Raw genomic sequence first — 23,942 nt, forward strand, 5'->3', positions numbered from 1 at the left:
TTTCACAGAGCAGAAGTTTTTAATTTTGGGAGAGGGTACTGGGAATTGAACTCAGGGCCTCGCACTTGCTAGGCAGGCCCTGCACTGATAAGCTACATCTCCAGCCATTAATTTTAATAAAGTATAATTTATCAACTTTTTTCTTTCCTGGGTTATGCTATGTCTAAAAACTCATTACCAAACCCAAGGTCACCGAAATGTTCTCTTCTAGATACTATCATCTAGAAGTTTTATAGTTTTGAATTATACATCTAGATATGTGGTCCATTTTGAGTTAATTTTTGTGTGAGGTGTAAGTCTGTTGTCATGTTTTTGCAACTGGAGGTCTCATTGTATGAGCACCATTTCTTGTAAAGCTAGTTGCTTGTCTTTTGTCTCTTCCTATGAACTTCAGAATAAATTTGTCAGTATGCACAACAGTTTGCTGTGATTTTTTTTATTGGGAATGCAGTGTCTGTATGAACTTGAGAATGAACATCTTAACAATATTGAATCTTCCAACCCATAATGCATACTTTCACGTTTATTTAGGCTTCTCTGCCTCCTTGCATACACATTTTAAAATTTTCTAGATTTTATATATGTTTTGTTAGTTGGTTTTTTTTTAATAAAACTGTAGTGGTTTGTGTTTTTAATTTAAATTTTAGTAATTTCTGACAAAAGTAAAACAATTGATTTTTGTATGTTAACATTGTATTCTGAGAGCTAGCTATAATTTTGTCTAGTTTTTATGTTGATTCTTTGGGATTTTCTACATAATCATGTCAACTATAAAAATGACAGTTTTTCCTTTTTTCTCATTCTGAATACCCTTATTTCCATTTTCGAGGGGGGCTTTTTTGAGACAGGGTCTCCCTAGGTATTTCACATCAGCCTTGAACTAACTGTGTAGCGCAGGGTGGCCTTGAACTCACAGTGATCCTCCTGGCTCAGTCTCCTGAGTGCTGGGATTACCACCACGCTGGTGTGCACCATCATGCTGGGCTCCTTATTTCCTTTTCTTGTGTTATTATACTAGCTACAATTTCAAGTCTGATGTAAAATAGGAGTCAGAGAGGAAATCCCTGCCTTGTTCATTATTTTATTATTAAATGAGGTATCAGTTTTAGGTCTTTTGTGTTGTTAATCAAATTAAGAAAGTTTTCTTCTATACCTAGTTTGTTAAGAATTTTTAATTATGTGGGACCAGGGATTTAGCTCAGTGGTGCCGGCACCTGCCTCACAAGTGCAAGGTCCTGAGTTTGATCCCCAGTACCAAAAAAAAAAAAGAATTTTTAATTATGAAAGGATTTTGTCAAATACATTTCCTGCATCAATTGATGTGGTCATAATGATTTTTCTTGTTTTAGCCCTATGGATATGGTAGATTACGTTAATTGCTTCCCTTTCTCCCTTTTTTTCCTTTTGAAAATTACTTTTCTCATACCTATATTGTTTGTTCCATACAAAGGTGGAAAGAAATGATATGTGAAACATAAAGAAAATAAAAGGAGAAGGTTAGATGAGAAAAAAAGCCCTGAATATCTGAAATAAATCTCTCTTGGTCATGGTGTATAATTCTTCATATACATTGTGGGATTCAACCTGCTACTGAATATCTGAAATAAATCTCTCTTGGTCATGGTGTATAATTCTTCATATACATTGTTGGATTTAACCTATTAATATTTTGTTGAGGATTTTTGCATGTATGTTCATGAGCAATATTAAGTTGTAGATTTGCTTTCTTGAATTTTTTTCTAGTTTTAGTATTAGCCAACATGATTTTTAAACTTTTCTTCATTCCTCTTTGGGTTTTTTCCCATGTATATTCCTGTGATTTTAACTGTGTGAAATGATATACAATTTGTATGGTATTTGTTCACTTAAATTCTTTTTTTTTTTTTTGGTACTGGGGATCGAACTCGGGACCTTGAGCTTTCGAAGCAGGCGGCAGAACCACTGAGCTAAATCCCTGGCCCTAAGTTCACTTAAATTCTTTATCTCTGACGTCTTTTCAGTTTCTAATAAAGCCTTTTTCTGCTGCTTCATCAATTTTATTGTATGATTTTCATTTAAATAATTGTATTAAAATCATGTTGAATTTTAAAATGAGAAATATCCTTTAATCAGCTCAATTTATGAAGAAATTATTATCCTCTGGAATATTTAGATTCTTCTCTAGGATTCCAGCTGCACTAAGAATGAAGAAATTATTTCCTCTCACTAATAATATATATATGTCATAGTATGACCTTTGTGCTTACATGGGAACTCTGATCTGGAAAGAATAGTGGGGTTATATGGCTTGTCAGTGTTGGGGTAGTCACAGAACAGGCTCACTGGCAGTGGGGGAGCATTGTTTCTCAGTCAACCTTTTTTTTTGCCTTTCATGTATTTCTTTTCACCTTTGTGTGGAACAAAGAATACAGTTCAGTAGTGATTTACTTATCCAGCAAAATCATACATTTCACTGTCAAATATTAAAACAAGTAATTTTAAGAAAATTTACATATTTCTCTTTTTTTAGAATTTTTTTAATTGATGTAGTCATATACATGTTTTATATATTATGGGATACAATTGACATTGCAAAACATATACAGTGTGTAATGAACAGATCAGAATAAATGGTATATCTGTCACCTTAGAAATTATATTGCTTTAATGTTGGGTTCATTCCATATTTTCTCTACTAGCTGTTTTGAAATACTCAGTTAATTTTTGTCAACCATAGCTATCCTGCTGTAATCTAGAACTTTCTAAGTTAATTCATTCTATCCAGCTGCAACTCTGTGCATGTTAAGCATACTCTCCATCCCTTTTCTCTCCTGACTTCCTTTTTTCACCCTTGTTTTTTGTTATTAAAATGTTTTGCAGCTTAACATAGGTTGTGACCAGGGAAGATAATGGCAACAAAGAGGAAATTTTAGGACTCAGTGAACCTTAGAGTATACTAGAATAAATGAGGGTTTTTTTTAATATTCAGAAAAAAATGGCAAGCTGTTATGTTTGTATGTGTACTTTTTCCTAGGCAGAGAATCCCCCTAATGGACCAGAATGTGGTTATGGCTCCTTTCACCAGCAGTACTGGCTTGATGGAAAGATTATTGCTGTGGGGGTGATCGACATCCTTCCATACTGCGTTTCCTCTGTATATTTGTACTATGATCCTGATTATTCATTTCTCTCCTTAGGTGTCTACTCTGCATTACGGTAAGATCACTTTTTGCGCATGTTATAATGGGTTACATAGAACTTCATATAATTACTCATTTGATTATATTTTATTATGTAATAATGGAAGCCCTATTTGACAATGTATTATAATTTGTTGCTATTGTCCTCAGTTATATGTTGGTATTTAGAAGTACTATCTTTAGAATGATGCCACTGTCTGTTGGTAATTCTCTAATCTAGCTTTTTGGTGTTTCTGTATACTCTGGGGTATAGGAAACCTATAGATTTGGGAATGTTTTTGTTGGTTCATTTATACATTTATTTAAGCTCCCCAATCAGAACCTGTTATGCTTCTTAAATGTTATATATTTATATTCTTGTCATTACTAGCTTATGTATTTTTTCACTAATTAAAAGTTAATGTGGTATTAATGAATTAAAGCAATATGAATGCTGAAAGAAATACGGTTAGTCTTGTTGCTTAAGGACAGGGACACATTCTGAGAAAGAGTAGGCAGTTTTGTGGTTGTACACACATTGTTGGATGTAGTTATACAAACTAGATGGGTACAGTATCACTAGGTGGTAAACGGTACCACAGTCCATAAACTTAATTTGTTCTATAATTTTAGAGAAGATGGCCATGTTTGTATTTGTGTGGGAAAGATGGTCATGGTGGTGTTTGTCACCCCATGCAGAGTTTGCAACAAAAACAAAATTTTGCCAATTCTTCTCTTTGCAAAACAAATTGTTTGGAAACAAAAGCATTTGTGAACCAACGCACCACTAATTTTATGGACCATTGTTAGATTGTGTCCATTGTTGACTGAGAAGTCAGTCATTATAGGATCATGAATATCTGTACCAAACAGGAATGGAGAATTCCTGGCTGGCTGCTTGAATCTGTGATCCTCATTAGAAAATAATTTCTCTTTTATGTCCCTCCCTGGCTGCAAACATATATAAATGCAGGACAAACATCTTTTGATGGTAAGATGATTGGGGTCATCGGAATATTTGCTTCCGTTTTTTCCTCCAGGTACCAGGGATTGTTTCTGCTTTTATTCCTGCTTCTCTATATGTACATGTGGTACAGATGGGAAGGAGTGTCTGGAATTGTTTTTCTTTTTTTTTGTCTGGAAGCTCATCTGTTCTTTTCTGTCTATTTTTCTCTTTCATTTCTTAGTCTTTATGTCTGATGCTCACATTTTTACTCATGATGAAGTATTCAGCCAGATAATTTTATATTTGAGTATATGATTTTTGTTATAAATGTAGAGTTTGTTTTTTCCTTAAATCAACAATTTGCTCTTTTCTTTTTTTTTTTCAAAATCTGGTCCAGTAATTGTATTTTTAAATTTTTAAATTTTTATTAGTACATGTTTGTAGTACATAATGATTACATTCATGGTGGAGAATTGGTACATGTGCATAACATATCTTGATTCTTTTTATATCCCCTAATAATTGATTTTTTGGTATATATTGCAGTGGCCCGCAATATAGAGTTCTCCATCTTGATATTTTCCACCTGATTTTTCTCTTAATACTAGTTTATAACAAATTCAAAATTATATAATAACTGGGCTGGGGATTTAGTTCAGTGGTTCTGCTGCCTGCCTCGCAAGCGCAAGGTCCTGAGTTCGATCCCCAGTACCAAAAAAAGTAAAAATAAAATAAAATTATATAACAACTGATCTCCAACTATACTTTAATTTTCTTATGTATTTAATAGTCTTTTTGTATGAAGTGATTACATTATTCATTGCTGTTGGCAGTTTTACTGGAATTGGAATTTAAAGCATTGCATTTTATAACTTAGAAGTTTACATTTATTCTCTTTAGAAGTTTATATTTATTTCAGAAAATGCATTTTTTTATGTCAGAATCATTTGATACTTTCAAATTATTGCTTTTTTCTTTTAGTTTTTATGTGTCACTTTACAATGTGTATTTGTAGATTTTTCTGGACCTAGCAAATGATATTAAGAATAGTATTTAATCTTACATAATAAATCCTTACCTATGTATGAAATATTTATGGTTCAATAAACTGAGAGATGGTTTAGATTCCTGCTGCATTTGAGATAGTAAATAACCAATTCCCAGAAAAATTAAAGTTCTGTTTATGTCATCATATAGCTTTTGCAAAGCTTAGAGCTGGAGAATTATGAGGAAGCAGCAGAACCTGAGAGCGTAGGTTTTGCCAGGGTGCAGAGAGTGACACTGTGCTGCAGGCTTTCACTTCCTTTTAGTGCTCTTGAAAGAAGAGTCCTTGGGTTTATAGAGGAGGGAAGGCAGCCAAGAGAGATTGACATTTTGAAGCAAAACTGGGCAGAGGAGGTTACAAGTTGACAATTTTATTGATTTTAATGTATTTCAGGAGAACCTGTTTATGTAGTTTTCCTTTTGTTTCTCAATCCTACAATCAATATCAAATTTTGTATTTTTAGACTTTGTATAATGGAGTCACATATTTTAAGTGTTTAGAAATCAGTGCTCATGGTATTTACTTACGTATGTTTAGGAAGATGAATTTTAGAAATGTAATTACTTTTTAAGTGTGTTTATTTGCATATAATCTTTTTCCTTGCATCATTCATAGAAGTGAATAAGATAGGCAAGGACTTCCAATTTATCAAAGCAAACAATAAATTAGAAAACAGACTACTCAATTTTAGATACTCTGAGGAAAACAAAATCAGCCAGCTGGGCCTTATGTTCTGCAGCTGTACTCTTAGCACTCTGGGAGGCTGAGGTAGGAGGACTGTAAATTTTGAGCCCAGCCTGCCAATTTAGCCACTTAGCAAGACCTTGTCTTAAAATAAAATTTAAAATAAATAAATAAGAACTTGAGGTGTAGCTCAGTGTGAAGGCCCTAGCTTCAATCTCTAGTAATGCATGCATACGTAGATAAATATCAGCAGTGGTGGTAGGCGCAAGATTTTTTTTTTAAATGTTTTATTGTATATGTTTGTGATACATTGTGATTATATTCAATTTGGGTTATTGATGTATGTACATATCACATCTTGTTTATCTTTACTTCCCCTGACCTTTCCAGACCTCCTCTTTTCCTCCTTCCCCAGACCCCTTTCCCATCTCTATAGTCTACCTGATTCTTAACATGCCTTAACACTTTTACAAATGACTCTGATTTATTCCTCTTTATGGTTGAGTAATATGTATATCACAACTTTTCCATTCATCTGTTGCTAGGCACATAGGCTTGCTTCCATGATTTAGCTATTGTGAGTTGTGCTGTTATAAATATGGATATTCATGTATCACTGTAATAATATGTTGATGTTAGCTCTTTTAGGAAGATGTTCAGAAGAGATATAGCTGGGTCAAATGGAATTTCTATTTTTAATATTTTGAAAAGTCTGCCTACTGCTTTCCATAGTGGTTATACTAGTTTACATTCCCACCAGCAATATAGAAGAGTTCCTTTTTCTCGACAACCTTACCAGCATTTGTTGAGGCTACTATAGTCTTCCAGTGGAGCCAAAAATGTTGGGTTAGACCAGAATATTTGAGGTGGAGGTGATGACTAAGTGGCCAGATGCAGGGTATATTTTAGAGATAGAGCCCAGATGACTTTCTGGTGGCTTGTTTATGGGGGTGAGAGGAAAGGGACAGTTAAGAAGGACTGATAGGTTTGGAGGAAGTGGTGATGGGATGAAATTAGCTGGGCAGGACTAAGTAAAGAAGTACAGTGGTGGCTCAGCTGGCCTTCTGAGGGAGGGTGGTTCTACATTTGTTTGTATCTGTCCATTCTTTCCTCACTTTGAACCTTGAAAGTGGATTAGTTCTAGGAATAGTAAAATGTATTCTGTGTAGGCTAATGTTTAATCTGCTTGGATTTAGAAGTATGTGCATTCGAAATTCAGTCTTTAAAATTCATTTAAAACATTTTTGGAGTAACATTCCTTCAAAGATTTAAATTTGAACCTGAAAAAAGCACAAAATCTTCAATTAAATAATACATTTCTCCTGCATTTTAAGTATCCATTGCTGTAAAAGCAAGAAAGAAAGCCTTCAAGAAATGCACAAACTTAAGAGCAACTTTGTGTTTTAGAAATGTACTCAAGTTAAATCCTTCACGTACAACCAGTTGTTCAGGTGGGCAATTGGGATGGAATTGTGTCCAAAATTTGTCTGGATACAAATTACACTTCACACATGGGCATACAGTAAGTGTACTGACAGCTTCGTTGTCCAAGCAGCCCTCACCTCTGCCAAGAGATAGAGAAAACGTGGTGAGGTACCAGTATTTTCCCTTTCATTTTAGCAAAAATGTATATTAAATTTGCACCTAGATATAAGAATCAATGTGTCATATCAAGTGAAAGTATTTGTATGTAAATGGTCATAATAATACTTTTCTTGAAATGTCTTGGTTTTTGAGTTTTCTAAAATTTGCTTCTCTGTTCTTAATCTGGTAAGCCCAGATTCTTTGAGGATTCTAGAGTTGTAGATGTCTTTAATCTTGTGCTATTTGAATTTTAGATCAGCTACTTTGCCTAGCAGATCGTCAAAATAACTTAGAGGGTTTGGGGGTATCTCTTTAGTAAGAATCATCTTGCAGTGTTTTGAAAATGTTTTTATTTCAAGATTTTGATTTTTTTTTGGATAGTTAAGGGCGGGTTTTATCAAATATTTGTCATATAATGTTTTGAAAGCTGGAACCAAAATTAACTGTACCTTCATCTCCTTTTGGCAGAGAAATTGCTTTTACTAGACAACTTCATGAGAAAACATCTCAGCTCAGCTATTATTATATGGGTTTCTACATTCATTCATGTCCCAAGATGAAATATAAGGTAAAGTTGATTTTCATACATTTGTCGTTTTCTTTATAGAAAAATGGAACTTTAATAAATTTTTTATCTCAGGGCATAGGATTTGGTGCTTTGAAAAAGGGATGAATAGATTAATAAGGAAATCTGTTGGCTGTCTCAAAAAGTAAGCTTTCTGTAATGAGAACCACAACCTGTGCTGGTCTTATTTTGTAATCCATCATGTTATTTTGAGATTTAAGTATATTTCAGAATTTCCCTTTTAAAAAAGATTGTATGACTTTCTTTAGTGAAACTCTTTGATGTTTCCTAAGGATTAGTGGAGTGTAGAGCTGTAGAGAGGAGCAGACTGTTCCCTCCACTCACTGTGATTCCCCACCATCACAGAGGGCTTTAAGAGCTGAAGACTCAAAGATATAGGCATGAGCATAGCACTTGCAGCTCTGATGATTCAAAAAGATGTAAGCTTGAGTTTTCCACTTAAGAATTGTGATCTAGGTGAATCTGGGGACATCTTATGTGCAACCAGGTCATACAGTGGTTGGTAAGTGACCTAGAAGGACATTGGGTTTTAATCCATAAGATGGGGAAGAAAAAAGGAGAACCTTAAGAAAAGAGTAGGTATAATGGAGAAGCACATTTCAAGGAGAAGGAATGTATAAGGAGTTAGAGATGACAGCGCCTATAATGTATTCATAGGAAAAAAAATGATCAATGGACTAGGAAGTACCTTGAAATCTAGCCTAAAGAACTCTGGCAATGGAGAAGTCGATGGTTTTCAGAGCAAAGAGCAGTATAAATAAAATATATAAATCTGTTCTTATGTATAAACATGATTTCTAACTAAACAAGAATTTTAAAACAAGATAAAATTAAAAAGTGTGCTTGAGTCCCTGTGTACCCATTATCAAACATCAGCAATCATTACACATCTTACTTCATCTATTTCTTTGCCTTGTTCCTTCCTCTACCCCCTTTTGAATGATTCTGGAGCAGATCTAAGATATCCTTCATTTAAAAATATTTTAGTGTATATTTTTAGTTTTATTTTGTTTTTGGTACCAGGGATCGAACTCAGGACCTTGTGCTTTCAAGGCAGGTGCGGTGTCACTGAGCTAAATCCCCGGCCCTAGTGTATATTTTTAAAAGATAAGAGTACTTTGAGAACATAACCACATTTTCATTGTCATACCTAATATATACTAACAGTGTTTCCAAATATCTGGTATCCAGTCAGTGTTTATATTTCTCTAATTGTTTCTTAGCTTTTTTCACTGTCAGTTTGCTTGACTTAGGACTCAAATAAGGCATATAGATTGTATTTGGTTGATAAATCCCTTAAATCTTTTAAATCCACACCCCTCCCCCCTCCCTTGTCCTAAAAGGAATAATCCATAGAACTTTGTGATTAACTAGTTGTGGGAATGATCCTGGTTTTAAAATTTTGAGATGAAGGCTGGGGATTTAGCTCAGTGGTTATGCTGCCTGTCTCGAAAGCACAAGGACCCGAGTTCAATCCCCGATACCAAAAAAAACACCCCAAGAAAACCTTTGAGGTGAAATACTGAGTGGCGGATGGTTCTATGACAGAAAGTACATATTCTAAAAGTAGGACTGGCTATGAGAGCAGAGTAAAAACACAGTCCTGTACCTTGCTGGTTTTACATTGACAGTCTAGGTAGTCTGATCCAAGTATCCTTCTGGCCTTTGGAGAGTCTCTTTTGATCTCTTATTTGTTTGATCTCTCTTACACGTAGAGAATAGATAGATAACTTCTATATTTGATTGTCTTCAAAATTACCTTTGTGTCTGAATTATAAATTTACTTGATTGACCTAAACATATGTTCTTTCCAGAGGAAAAAGTATGATAATATTTCTGTTTGCCCTAAAATATTACTGTGTCTTCTCCTAGCTCATTTTACTGGTATAGTATTTAGTTCTAAATTAGTTCAAAGTAGAAAACTCAAATGTTCCAGCTATTTTGACACAGTTACAAGACTCAAAGAAAGCTCTGGCTATGCTGTATATTAACCTTCCTTTGTACATGACCATTCTAAACAGAAGTGTTATTATACCATAGTTCAGGACTTGACAAGGATTTCATTTTTAACTCTGTAATGTCACAGAATTAGATGTTTAATGTTTAGTGTCAGAACATTTGTCTTGCAAGCTTTTTCATATGCCTGAGCTAAATTCTAAATTGCTCTATATTTTAACTTATTTCTAATTTTCTGTCAATGGAGATAGATCTAGTTTCATCAGCTTTTTCTTTTTCATGAAGACTTCGAGCTCACACCTTTATTGACTGTAGTCCAGACTAAATATTTTATGTTCTTTAGTTCTCCTAGGAAAAGATTTATTTGGAAATTGTCAGTCCCTATACTGTTTTAAGTTAAGGATTTAAAAAGTGCTTTTCCTGCTGTTTGATCTGGCTTAATCATATACAACCTAAATCCATCAGAATTATAGCTTCCAGATACTAATTTTTAAAATTCCATTTATATGAGAGGTAGACTACCTGCCTTCTGGCTTTCCTTCTTTCCCTCACCATTGAAATATTTATTGAGGTCTTACTGGACGTAACAACAGTGAACAGTGTAAGCAGATCCCTGGTCTCATGGAACTTTAGTCCCACTGCAGAACCTAATAGTAAATAAATAAGACAAATTTCTGATAGAGAAAGGTACTGTGGCATCTGATAGACATTAACTGAGTGTGGCTACTTTAGATTATGTGGTCAGGATTGAGGTTTAATTTTTAGGCAAAGATTCAAATGACAATATGACAACCAGCCAATGGAAGTTTGGGAGTCATTTCAAAGAAAGATTGTGGAAACAGATAGTGTAGCACTGCTTAGCTGTTGAGTCTCATAGTCTTCAGTTTTGCCTGCAGGGTACTTTACATGGTTCTGGAAAACATTTAAAGTTCTAATACTTGGGTCTTACTCTCAGAGATCTTAATTCATTGGTCTGGGATCAGTAACAAGCATCAGTCTTTATCTTTTCTTTTTGTAAATGCATGGAGGATTCTGATGTAAGTCAGACCTAAGAATCACTGTACCAAATTATTTTTTTATATTTGGGACCCCAATGAGGAACATGAAAGATGATTATTTCCCATTGTAAAGTTTGCTATTTTCTGTTTATTAAATTCAGAAGGGATTAAATTTATTATATATACATACATATATATATATACATATATATATATATGTATATATATATACACACACACACACACACACACACACACACACACATATATGTGGTTCTTTGGGGGTTTTTTGGTACCGGGGATTGAACTTGGGACCTTGCACTTGTGAGGCAGGCAGTGGCACCACTGAACTAAATCCCTGGTCCAGTGTATATATTTTTATTATTGAGGAAACTCCTTGCTTTTCATCTTTTGGTTGTCTTCCTCAAATCTTTACCTACTCTTTTTTCTCTTTTTTTCCTGCCTCTTTGCCCATCCCCTGTACTTGCAAATTCTTCATCCATCATTTCTCAACCATATCTGTTCTAGGCTCTAAGATTAGATTTGACCACCCACATAATTCCACAACATTCTACATTTCTTCCCCAAATTCAAGTCTCTTTGTTTGTACATTCCACATGATATCTGATGATGTTTATCTTTTGTCATTTATCCCAGGTAGCTTACAGTGTGCCTGCTACATTGTAGATATTCAATACTTAATAAATATTTGTTGAATTAATGAATAGCAATACTAATGCTGAGGGTGAAGAAATATGTGGGATGGTGAGAAACTCATTTGTTTAACAAATATTTATTGAGTGGTAATTGGAAAGCTTCCACTTTGCAAATATCTTAGTAATAGACACACAGTTTTAACAATGTTGTAAGCTCTGGAATTGGGTATTTCAGAGTATAGATAAATACTCTGATAGTACAGGGAGGTGGAAGCACAGAACTGTGTAACGGTTTGGAGAAGTTGCTTACCTATAGCTAGTCTCAGTCTTTGCAACTGTAAAATAGAAATTAAATTTATTATGTTAATATCTCCATTTGAATTACGGAGTCTACCAAGTTGGGTAGCATTTATGAAGTCATTACCCATCTTTTGTTAGGACCCATCAAGGCTCTGATTGCTTACTGATAAATACCCAAACTTCCAAATGGGCTGTATCATTAGCCAGACTTTTTAATTTAGATGCTGGAGAAAAGGGGAAGGTGGTGCTAGTGAATACCAGCACTCTGTGAAAATTCCCAGAATTGAGGACAGTTGTTTTTTGCTCAGTGGGAAATGAGCAAAGCTGTGTTAGAGGAGGTGCTACAAATGTGAACCTTTCAATAATACAACCTTTGTTCAGCTCTGCCTTATCTATTCAGGACAGAAAGGATCTCTTACAGGTGAGCTGTTTGTTGACTGAATAAAATGACTATTTTGCTCCACTGAAATGAGAGGTTGGCACATTTGTCTTGGGACTATGGGATGTTTTTCATCATTGATGGCAGTTTAATTAATACTCAATTCAAGGTCATTTGTATCAGAGTATGTTTTTGTGCTAGCACAAATGTAATATTCCTACTTATCCCACAAATTGAGCCATTGAGTTGGAGGAGATGGAGGCAGGGGTGTGGTAGTATACTGTGTCCCCTTGTCCCAAATGTTTGCATTAGAAGCCAAGATGATGATTTCTGTTACTTAGGGGTAAGATAGGTAATTTGCATAACTTACAGTTTGATAAATTATTGCCATTTTATAACTGACCTTAAAATAGCAAGTTGCCATGTTTCTAGAAGAGCTTAGAGCAACAGTGTCATTATAAAAGATGACTTTGATTGTATATATTTCCTGATATTAATAACTTGTATGGTATGGATTGGTACAAATTACTTAAAAAATGGATTGATCTCTTAATAGATTAAAACTAACATGAAAACTAGTGTTTCCATGTGAAAATTTCTTGCTGAAATTCTTTCTAGTATTTTTTTCAAATCATGAATTCTGGGGAAATTTATTTGATAAAGCAGGAAATTGGGGGTAAGTATTACAGTTCTTCTACAAGAATTAAAGCTGAACAGTTAGCATAAAAATGTTACTGATTCAAGGAGGCCACCAATGTCAAGTGGGAAATGAGGGCAGGAGACCTTGGTTTGGTGGTGCTGACAATGCCAACTAATGTGTGAAGAAGCAGGATGGGCTCACAGCAAGGCTCAGCAGGGAGCAGTCCAGGTCTGATCTGTGAGTCTTGCTGGAGGCTGTTGCTGTGTTATGGAGCGTGTGTGTGTGTGTGTGGGGGGGTGGTGTCTGCTAAATAGCAGTGAAAAAATAATAAATATTAACAAGTTTATATACAAAATATATGAGTGATGTTCCAAGAAGTAGTAAGTTTTAGAAGCAAAATAAGTTCACAAATTGGCAATTTGAACTAGAGATTCCGTGTAGTGCCGCTAACTTGCTAAAAGATCCAACTATTAGGTTCTTTGAAACAGTACCTAATAAGGTTCACTGGAATTTAACCATTCAAACAATAATATATTCATGTTTTATCTACTTGGGAGAAGAGAATTCAGAAATTTCATAGTATATTAGTAATTTTGTAGATATTTGTGAGGTGACAGAATTTTTGAGTATTAAATTAATTTCATAAAGTCAGCATTTTCTTGGCATCTTTGTGTTTGAACACTTTTGAGTTCTTAAGAACATTTTAATTTTAATATTGTTAGTTTAAGAAAATTGTTTCCATTGTATTGCGATTGAATTTAAGTAATCTTAGGTAACTGAGGAGTAAAGATATTTTCATTTCAGTTAAGAATTTTCAGCAAGTAATAAATATCAGTTATAAAGGAATAGCACATTTGCTTATTAAAATAGATCTTTTCAGCAAAAAACGCGCTGTCCAAAATTTAGGATAAGTGTTGGTCCAAGCATATGAATATTTCTCATTGCAGGTTATAGGACTAAAACTAGAAACCAACAAAATATAACTCACAGAAAATGGATTGCACACTATTGTAAAATCTCTCATTTTAAAACTGAATGGAAGTAAATTCAGCATATAACTACAGTAATAGTTAAAATTATTTTTTTTCTTGGAATATTCCTTTAAAATATTAGTAATGGCATATTTTTGCCATTGTAAAATGTATATGGAATAATATTTTCTATCTGATATTGAGAAATATTATATTCTGTTAATCACCCAATACATGCTAGACAGAAGTTATGTGTCTTACTATGGATACTACCCTACTAGAGCTTACAAATTTATGGAAGGATTTTCATATTTATACTACAGTACATAAAGTAATACCAGGTGATACAAACTGCCCTTAAAACTATATCATTTCATTTGGATTTTCTTGTGCGGACTTTAATATATTAAGTTATAGTTCTAATTATATAATATACTTGTAACATGTTGTAAAACAAATTTAGTATTTGACAACAGGTCTGAAATTCACAAAAGAACTCATTTTATCTGTTCTCTATTCCTGAGTATCAAGCTCTCATGAATCCATGCTAAAATTATGAATTTGATCATGGGTCTTGCTGGAAGGTGTTACTATGTTACGAAATATGATAGGGCTGTTTGCTGTTAACAGTGTAGATAGCATTGTAAACATAAATATTAACAAGTTTATGTACAAAGTATATAAGTAATGTTCTAAGAAGTAATAAGTTAAAATTATTAGAGGACCATGCTTTGGTATAGGGTTTCCCCAAAGTGTGTGCCATCACTGCTTCTTACCTGTAATAGCTAGAGTCCATCTTCCTTGCTGTGGATGGCACTTACTAACTATGGTGACTCAAGGGCACCATGAAAGTAACTGGGATTTCTGGGCTTAGACCATCAGAGGAGTAGCATCTTTCACTCTGTCTTTTGAGATGGTTATCATGTAAAAGATTCAAATGCCCTGTTGGAGGAAACCACCTGGTATGGCTTATATCCAGATGTTCCCCCAAAGCCTCATGTGCTCATAGGTGGGGCTTTTGGGAGTGAATGGATTATGAGTGTGTGATACAGGATTAGTCCACTGATTGCTTTAGCATAGTTCTGGATGTGGATGATGGACTTACTGAAGAGGGGAGACCTGTGGCCTGAATGGAATAAAAGGGAAAAGATGAAGGAAGTCTCACTGCTTCCTGACTGCCACATCATGAACTATTTCTCCTCTGCCATCCTCCTCTCATGCCACCCTGCCTTGGAACCAGCAGACTATGGACTGAAACCTCTATAAACTGAGAGCTAAAATAAATCTCTCCTCATTTAACTTGTGGGAATTGGGCATTTTGTCCCACAGAGTAACTAAGACAACCCCCAGGAGGCCTGAAGCCATGTTGGATGTTTTAGCCTCAGCCGTCCTTCTAGCTGAATGCAGCAGCATGGTTGAGTCTGAGAGACCAACAGAAGACTATCCAGCTAAGCTCTAGCAAACTTACAGAATCATGAAGTGCGACCACTAATAATGATATGTCAACTTGAGTGTATTAAGAAATGCCTGGCTTTGAACTATATATCCCAGACTGGCCTTGAACTTGGGGTGATCCTCCTGTCTTAGCCTCTAAAGTGTTGAGATTACAGGTGTTGCCCTGCACTGCACACATTTTTTTTTTTTGGTACCAGGGATTGAACTCAGATCCTTGAGCTTGCAAGGCAGGCGGTGGAACCACTGAGCTAAATCCCTAGCCCTGCACACATTTTTGAAGAGCTCCAGTCTGCTTGAGCAGGTGTGTGTTTTGCTGCCATTGCTGCTGGACCTTGGTTTCCAGTTTCTTTAGCCTTCTAATGCAGGCTCATACCAGTGACTTTCCAGTCAGCTTCCAGGCCTTTGGCTTTGGATTGATGCTACATCCTTGATCTCTTTTGTTCTGTAGGTCCCATCTTCTTGGGCTGAGCAGCTACTGGATCCTTTGGCCCTCCAGTGCACAGATAGCCATTGTGGACTCTCCTTTAATCCTCTATGCCTATTTAGTAAATTCCCTTGCATAATTATACACATACTTTTCTATCAGTTTTGTTCTTCTAGAGAAACTTAACCAATACATGAGGAATAATAAATTATTGTTTTAAGCCACTGAGTTTTGGGGTGGTTTGTTACCCAGCAGTGGATGACTGAGATGCATAGTTTAGGTATGGTGTTATCTTGTGCTTAATGTTCTGAATGAAGCTGATCTGACCTCAACAGTTTGTGATAGCTCATGGTCATAGTTTTGGCAAAATTACTTAATTTCCACATGCAGTCATACCTAGAAATGTACTCTTTTGGCTTAGGAGAATTTATTGTCTTATGAGGCATTTTATATAAAACCCTGACTTGAGCCTACAAAGCATCTTAACATGTCGACAAATTTACATTTTGCTTGCCTTGCTAATAATGAATGCTTGGAGATTACCACGTGATCATCTTTGTAGTTCTATTAACTGCATGTATTGCAGAAATTCTACCAAGTACTTATGACTTGCTAGTTTATAGCCATTATATTCTTATTCACTAAAATCTTGTTACTGAGTCTTTTGGTTTTACTGTTTAGCATGTATGTGTGTAGATTTTGAATAAAGTTTAATTTACATGAATATCGTATAGGTAATTCTCGTCTGTGACCATAGCCTTAATTGTAAAGCATAGCATAGTCACAAAAGAATTTAATGAGAGCCAGGCATGATAGTACATGCCTGTAATGCCAGAACTCTAGGAGGTTAAGGTAGGAGGATCACAAGTTTGAGTCCAGCTTGGACAATGTAACAGTTTAGGGAGACCCTGTCTCAAAAAATTTAAAAAGGGATGGGAATGTAGGTAAGTGTGAAGTCCTTGGGTTCAGTCACTAGTAGTGGAAAAAAAAATTTCAATACAAGACGGTAGAGTCATTAGTGAAAGCAGTGTATCTTGATGTGTTGTACTCTCCCTGCCCACATTAACTATTACGACAATTGTGGCTCTTTGAATAGGAGTTGATGATGTTTTAGCATAATTAATTGTCAATTTGGAGACTCAGGAACTGACTGAAATGAGTGGAGATAATATTTTTAAAACTTTTTTAAATTTCTTTTTTTGTTAGTACATGTTTGTGATATGTAATGAATACATTCATCATGGGAATTGATAACATGTACGTATCACATCTTAGTCCTTTTTACTTCCCCTCCATTTTTATCCCTTCCTTCTTCCTCTATGTCTGTCTTTTTTCTAATTGCTGAAACAAAATACCCATTGCCCAAAGTTAAAGGAGGAAAGGTTTATTTCAACTCACTGTTTTTAGAGGTTTCAGTCCCTAGTCAGTTGGCTTCAAGGAAGGGCAGCATAACAGAGGGACATCACAGAGGAAAAACAGTTCATGATGTGGCAGGCAGGAAGGCAGCGAGCAGCCAAAACAAGCAGCAACAGCTAGCCTACCTTCTTTCTGTTCCTTTATATTCCGTTCAGGCTACATGCCTGTTGATAGGTGCCACCCATACCCAGGGTAGGAATTCCAAATCCCCTCCCATATTCCACATTCACACATCCTAACTTAGCTACCTTTGAAACTCCCCACCTGTGATTCAATGGGGCTTTGTAGCTTATATCTAGATATAAGCCATAATATTCCCATCAGTATAAGAGATTGTCTTTAAAAGAGTTCTTCCTGCTGAAGAAGGAAAGGATAGTGCTTTCCTTGCTGCTGTTTTCAAGGGTGCTTATCCTCTTGATCTGCTCCTCTCTCACACAGTTCCAAGGTAGTTCATTATAATTTAAATGTGAAGTATCCCCTAAAGATTCATGTGTTGGGGGCTTTAACCCTAATGTAGCAATATTCAGAGATGGGGGTCTAGAGAAATGATTGGATCATGAGGCTGTTAACTTCATCAATAGATTAATCCAGTGATGAATTTATAGGTGAATGAGCTCTTAGAAGTGGCCCGGTTAGAGGAAATAGGCCAATAGGGGCATGCCTTCAAAGGGTATATCCTGTGCCTAGTACCATCCTTTCTTTCTCTGGCTCTTTCTGCTTTCTGCTTTCCAGGTGCCATGAGGTGAGCAGCTTTTCCACCACCTTCTATCATGATATTTTTTCCTTTGGAACCAGCTGACCATGGACTGAAACCTCTGAGACCATGAGTCACAATATTTCATACTTTAAATTACTCTTAAGTATTTGAGTACAGCAACCAAAAGCTGACTAATACATAATTGCTGCCCATGCAGGCATCTCAAGTCATTAGCAGTGACAGATTCAGAAAATACTTAATTTCTCCCTTCCCACCCACACCGTCATTGTGCCTCAGTCTCTCAGGATTCTGAAATTACAGTCATGTGCCACTACACCTGACTTTATTTTAAAAAATACTTTAAATGTGGCAAAATACACAAAATATTTGTCTAACTGCTTTGGAAGTGTACATTTCAGTGCCTAAGTACATTCACATTGCTGTGCAACTGCTACCACCATCCATCTCCATAACTCATCTTGCAAAACCAAAGCTCTATACTGATTAAGCAATAATTTCCCATTCCTCTCTCCCCAGAACCTCTAAAAATTTGAGTAATTTTAGTACATCTTATAAGTGGAAACATACAGTATTTGACCTTTCGTAACTGGCTTACTCATTTAACATAATATTCTCAAAGTTCAGCCATATTATAGCATGTGTCTGAATTTTCTTTCTTTTTAGGGCTGAATAATATTCTGTTGTATATGTATATCACATTTTCTTCATCCATTTATCTCTTATCTTTATATGTTATTGTAGCCTCCATTGTTGTGGAAGTAATAAGTCTTTATTAGAAATAATTCCTGGGCTGGGGATTTAGCTCAGTGGTTCTGCTACTTGCCTTGCAAACACAAGGACCTGAGTTCGATCGCCGGTACAAAATAAATAAATAAATAAATAATAATTCCTTTTAGTATTTGTTCAGGTTTTAATTCTATGTATAGTGATTTTCATGGTATTAATCTCATAATTTTATTTCCTATCATTTCATCTTTGATGCATTGTTTTTTAAATCTTATAGTTAATTTTGCATTTCGAAATTTTATTTTTTAATCTTTTCTGTTTATGCTAGAAAACAGCTATTTGTGTTTTTTTCTTTGAACTTTTTTAGTTTGCTGAGACCTAGTTTTTCTATGCTTTCCAAATGTTTCCTGTTTGGATTGTAAAGCTTAGTTTATATTCTTTTGTGACTCGTTCCAGTACATTTAAAAACTGTCTTATTGCTTTTGAAAATGAAAATTGGAGGATATAGAAGTGTTATTAGGCATAAAAATTTTGCCTTTAAAAATTCTTTCTCCATATTATCTCAGACTACTGCGGCAAGGCCATTCAGTGATCTGAAAGAGGTGTTTGGATGGAGTTTTTTTTAATCCAGATTTGAATGTAGGCCAGAGTAAACAGTGATTTCAGGCAGTCTGCGTTGGTATATGACATGACCAGACATCAGATGGTGAAAACAGCAGAAAAGGTTCTGAAATGGCAGCAAAAAAGGAATAAAAGGTTGATTCATCAGTGATTAATCATTCTTATATTGAATGCTTCAGCTTCAGTGTGGTCAAACAGCACCTATGGAATTCTGCAGGACTTTGCTTAAAAGAAGGTACTTGGTATTTCTGTTATAAAAGCATACCAAAAAAAAAAAAAGCATACCAAGAAAAAAATTGGAGTTAACAAAGCTGCATTTGCAAAACCATGCACTACTGAAACCCCCCAAGCTTCCAAACTTTTCCAAGTTTCCTGACCAAATGAACTAGTAAATGTTATTTTACTGCAGTCTCAGTCCAGGGGGATGTGTATGGGCACACATGGTAGTGACTTTGCTACTGCTGCTCTGAAAGGAGTACAAGTGATCTCATCAGTTACCCACAGCACAGGACAAAAACTGGATTCTTTTGATTGAGCATCTGTTTTTTTAAAATGTCAGATGTCCAACAGATTAGATACAGTCAGTAAAAAATTACAGAATAAGTTTAGCAAGCAATTTTTAATGCCTCCTAGAGGCAGTAGGAGGTAAAAGAATTCTGTTACTCATCAAAAATTCTTGTTTTTAAAATTGTCACATGTGCAGTTATGCCACATCAGAGTCAAAAGCAGTTCCTTAAGGGTCATCTGTTCTTATTACAGATGAGAACATTGAAGCTGAAGATGATTGACTTGCCCAAGGCTTGCATTAACTCACATTTTAATTTCAGTTACATTACGAGGAGATTAAGCTTAAGAACTGAAATTCATATAAATTGTTACATTTATGATAAAGTATATATAACTTTTAATTCTGGAGTGTCCTAAAATGCTTGGTGTATTAAAGGTAAATGTTAACTGGGGAATAAAGGTACATTTAATCATGTACCATATTTCTTCTCATCCTTTTCCTCTTTTCTCACACAGTGAAATAGAAAGCTTGGGATAGTGCCTGATTCTCAGTTCATCTCTGGAACTTTTGAATTAATGTCTGAGCTCTGTCTGTCTGAGCTTTGTGCTGTTTCTTGCCTCTGAAATGCCTCACTTATCCCTGCATGTGCAAGTTGGAACCTCCCTTCCAGACCAAGCTCATGCACTGCTTCTCCCAGGTAGCCAGTCTCTGTCTCTCTCCCACTTCACACGATCCACTCACTCTTATATATTGGACCTAGAGGTAAACTTCGTTTCTGAGGGTTCTTCTCATTTGTAAATGCTTTATGTATAGCTCCCCTTGAACTCTACCCTATAGGCAGGTATACATGATTAGACAATGTTTGTGGTGGGGCTGCTCTGTGTAAAACATCTTGCTAAATATTAAGGCAAAAGGAAGATAATCAGGTATGGTAGTTGAATTTCACTGTTAAGTGTGGTTTTGTATTTAGTGATTGTACTGTATTTTATATGCCCATTCTTTTGTGGAGAGACCACTTCTAGGTTTTGGCAAGTGCAAGTGCAAATGTGAACATTCATTTACATGTTTCTGGTGAACATATGTATGCATTTCTGTATGTATTGTATGCAGTTGTATAGACCTAAGTACTGATTGCTAGATCAGAAGGCCTATGTATCTTCATATAGTTCATAGTTCATACTGCCTGTAATTTTGGTGTTGGTAGGGTTGTTTGCTTTTTTGAGACAGGGTCTCACTATGTAGTTCAGGCTGGTCTTGAACTTACTATATAGTCCAGGCTAGTTTTGAACTGGCTATCCTCTTGCCTCAGCCTCCTGAGTGCTGAGATTAGAGGTGTGCACCATCATGCCTGGCTTCATACTGCCTATAATTTTTTTTTTTGGTACTGGAAATCAAACTTGGGACCTTACACTTGCGAGGCAGGCTGCGGAACCACTGAGCTAAGTCCCCGGCCCTTGCCTATAATTTTTAAAAAAGTGGTTATACTACTCTACACTCCCATCAGCAGCATTACATAACATACTGAAGGACCTGTAAGTGGTGTTGGTGCTTTGTGATTTTGATTTGCATTTTGCTGTTGATAATGTCACCTTGTCATATGTCTGTTGGCCTTTTTTCAAGTATCCAGATCTTTTTCTCATATATCTATTGTCTGTCTTACTTATTTGTAGAAGTTCTTTCTACATTCTGGGTAAGAATCCTTTGGATAAATGCTTTACAGATACCTTCTTCCACTTCTTACCCTTTTCGTTCTCTAATTGTATCTTTTTTTTTTCCCCAGTACTGGGGATCGAACTCAGGACCTTGTACTTGTGAGGCAGGCATGGTACCACTGAGCTAAATCCGCAGCCGCCTCTAATTGTATCTTTTGATGAAATTTCTTCTAAAAGTTTTTAAATTAATTATTTATTCAATTAATTTATTAATTTACTTATTTAATTTAGTGGTGCTGGGTATTAAATCTAGGGCCTTGCTCTTGCTAGGGAAGTGCTCTATCACTGAGCTACATCCTCACCCTAGAAATTGTACTGTGGACCAGTTTGTCAGCTTTTTTCCTTCATGATTGGCACATTCATGTTTTTTGAAGAAATTTTTGCCTACAGTATAGCCATGGAAATGTAAAAAATATTTTCTTCTAGGAATTTTTTACAAGTTAATATTTATTTGAAGTTGATGTTTGTGTATGGTATGAACTAGGGCTCAAATTTGATTATTTTTCCCACATAATCACCTGTAGTTTCTTAAGGGTACTGCCATGTACATATCAGTTTAATGAATTATTTTAATTAGATTATTTCTGTGGCATTATGTTTGTATTATAGTAAAATGTTTCAGCTTTCTCTTTGTCAGACCTGACATTGATTCTATTAAATGAGCAAATTATTAATTGAACTTTAGATTTAGTGATAATTGGCCAGTCTGTTCCACAACAAATGTTTGATATAAGTACTGAATGGCTGCAACTAAGTCACTTTTTTTTTTTTGGTACTGGGATGGAGCTTGGGACCTTGCGCTTGCGACCAGGCGCTGGAACCCCTGAGCTAAATCCCCAGCCCCTAAGTCACTTTTGCTGTTGTGTACTTCTTCCAAATAATTTAAACAAAAATCTGGAAGAACCTTTTAAATTAAAATAGAATAATATGTTTGTGGAAATGTAAGAGAATGATTAAAACATAATGAGAAGTTCTTTATGTATTAATACTTGTGATATCAATTATTTATCAATTTCATCCTATTTTTGTCATTTTCCTTTGTCTTTATGATATATATGTTTGTTTAATTATACAGAAGTTTTAAATTTTTATGTAGTACTATCCATTAATCTTTTTCCTGTATAGTTTCTGGCTTCTGAATGAATCATTCTGTAAAAAGACCTTGTTAGCTGGATACAGTAGAACATATCAAATCTGAAGTCCATTTTACTTGGGAGGCTGAGGCAGAAGATTCTCTTGAGCCCAGGAGTTTGGGGCCAGCCTGGGGCAATATAGTGACACCCTATGGGGTGGTCTACACTGTATATTAAAACACTGTTGATATCTAAATTCATTTTTTTTTTTTTTTGGTACCGGAGATCGAACTCGGGTCCTTACGCTTGCGTAGCAGGCAGCGAAACCACTGAGCTAAATCCCCAGCCCTCTAAATTCATTGATTTAGAAATTTCTATTATATTGCTAGGTAATAAAATCAGACTGTACAACAGTACTATTTTATGATCCCCTGTATATAAAACACAAACACGAGAGAGTGTATATATGAAGGATATGTACTGAAAAATTAACAGTGCTGATTTCAAGTGAATGTTACTGTCTTTATAATTATTTTGTAAAGTTATTTTTATTTGAGGTTTAAAAGGGTCAAATCCCCAGTAGGAATGAATTCTATAGCAAGAGAATAGTGGTTGTTAATTAAAATTTATCATTACATCACTACCCTTAAATATTTAACTTTTTAGTGATAATGTAATTTTCAGGTTGATGTAATGAATTGATTGATGTACAGTAGTGAATTATTCCCTTTATCACTTTATTATTCCCTTATTCACTTGTGTTTAGACTGGAAATTGAAGTTTATCCTATTATAGAAACATTAACTTTAAATGCTAGAATAGGGGCCGGGGATTTAGCTCAGTGGTTCTGCCGCCTGCCTCGCAAGTGCAAGGACCTGAGTTTGATCCCCGGTACCAAAAAAAAAAAAAAAAAAATGCTAGAATATATACCGTGTCATGGTGACTACCAATTCAAATTCATTTTTTTAATGTATCAATATCTTTTTACACTTACTCTTAGCCAAAATGCTGAGAAACGATATATCAGTATCTTTTTAAAGAACAATTCTATATACCCTGCTTATCTGGTTGTTATCACTGTAAATTGTGTCCTAACTTTGTGCTTTGAAACTAGTTTTGTCATGTATGTGTGTTATATTTAATATGGCTCTTGTGAGGAAAATGAATTAAACTCATATTTGTAAGTCTTGTCATTAAATAAGTTCTTAAATTCTATGAGTATATTTTAAGGTGCTTGGTCTCACATTTACTAGTGATATCTTTCTTTCATGCTAATACAGTAGCCTGTATTTGAAAGGCACACTTTAAAATGTGTGCTTTTAAAAATAAAGGATAGACTTTTTTTTTTCCTCCACAAATTGTTGTGAACCTCTCTGCCTTTTTTGA

At 35.2% G+C, this 23,942-nt stretch overlaps 1 protein-coding gene across 13 annotated transcripts in view; it reads left to right on the plus strand.

The window, feature by feature from the left end:
* The window catches only part of Ate1 (arginyltransferase 1), a 161,582-nt gene that overhangs the window by 75,139 nt on the left and 62,501 nt on the right, over positions 1–23,942 (plus strand). For all 13 annotated transcript variants that reach the window (XM_004838795.4, XM_004838799.4, XM_004838798.3 and 10 more), the window contains 2 exons: positions 3,014–3,195; positions 7,886–7,985. In XM_004838795.4, the coding sequence (XP_004838852.1) occupies positions 3,014–3,195; positions 7,886–7,985 (282 nt within the window). The remainder of the gene's footprint in view (positions 1–3,013; positions 3,196–7,885; positions 7,986–23,942) is intronic.

The sequence above is a fragment of the Heterocephalus glaber genome, unplaced genomic scaffold (genome assembly GCF_053883595.1).
Source record: "Heterocephalus glaber isolate CG9 unplaced genomic scaffold, H.glaber_assembly_v1.0 deba00001497, whole genome shotgun sequence".
Taxonomy (NCBI): domain Eukaryota; kingdom Metazoa; phylum Chordata; class Mammalia; order Rodentia; family Bathyergidae; genus Heterocephalus; species Heterocephalus glaber.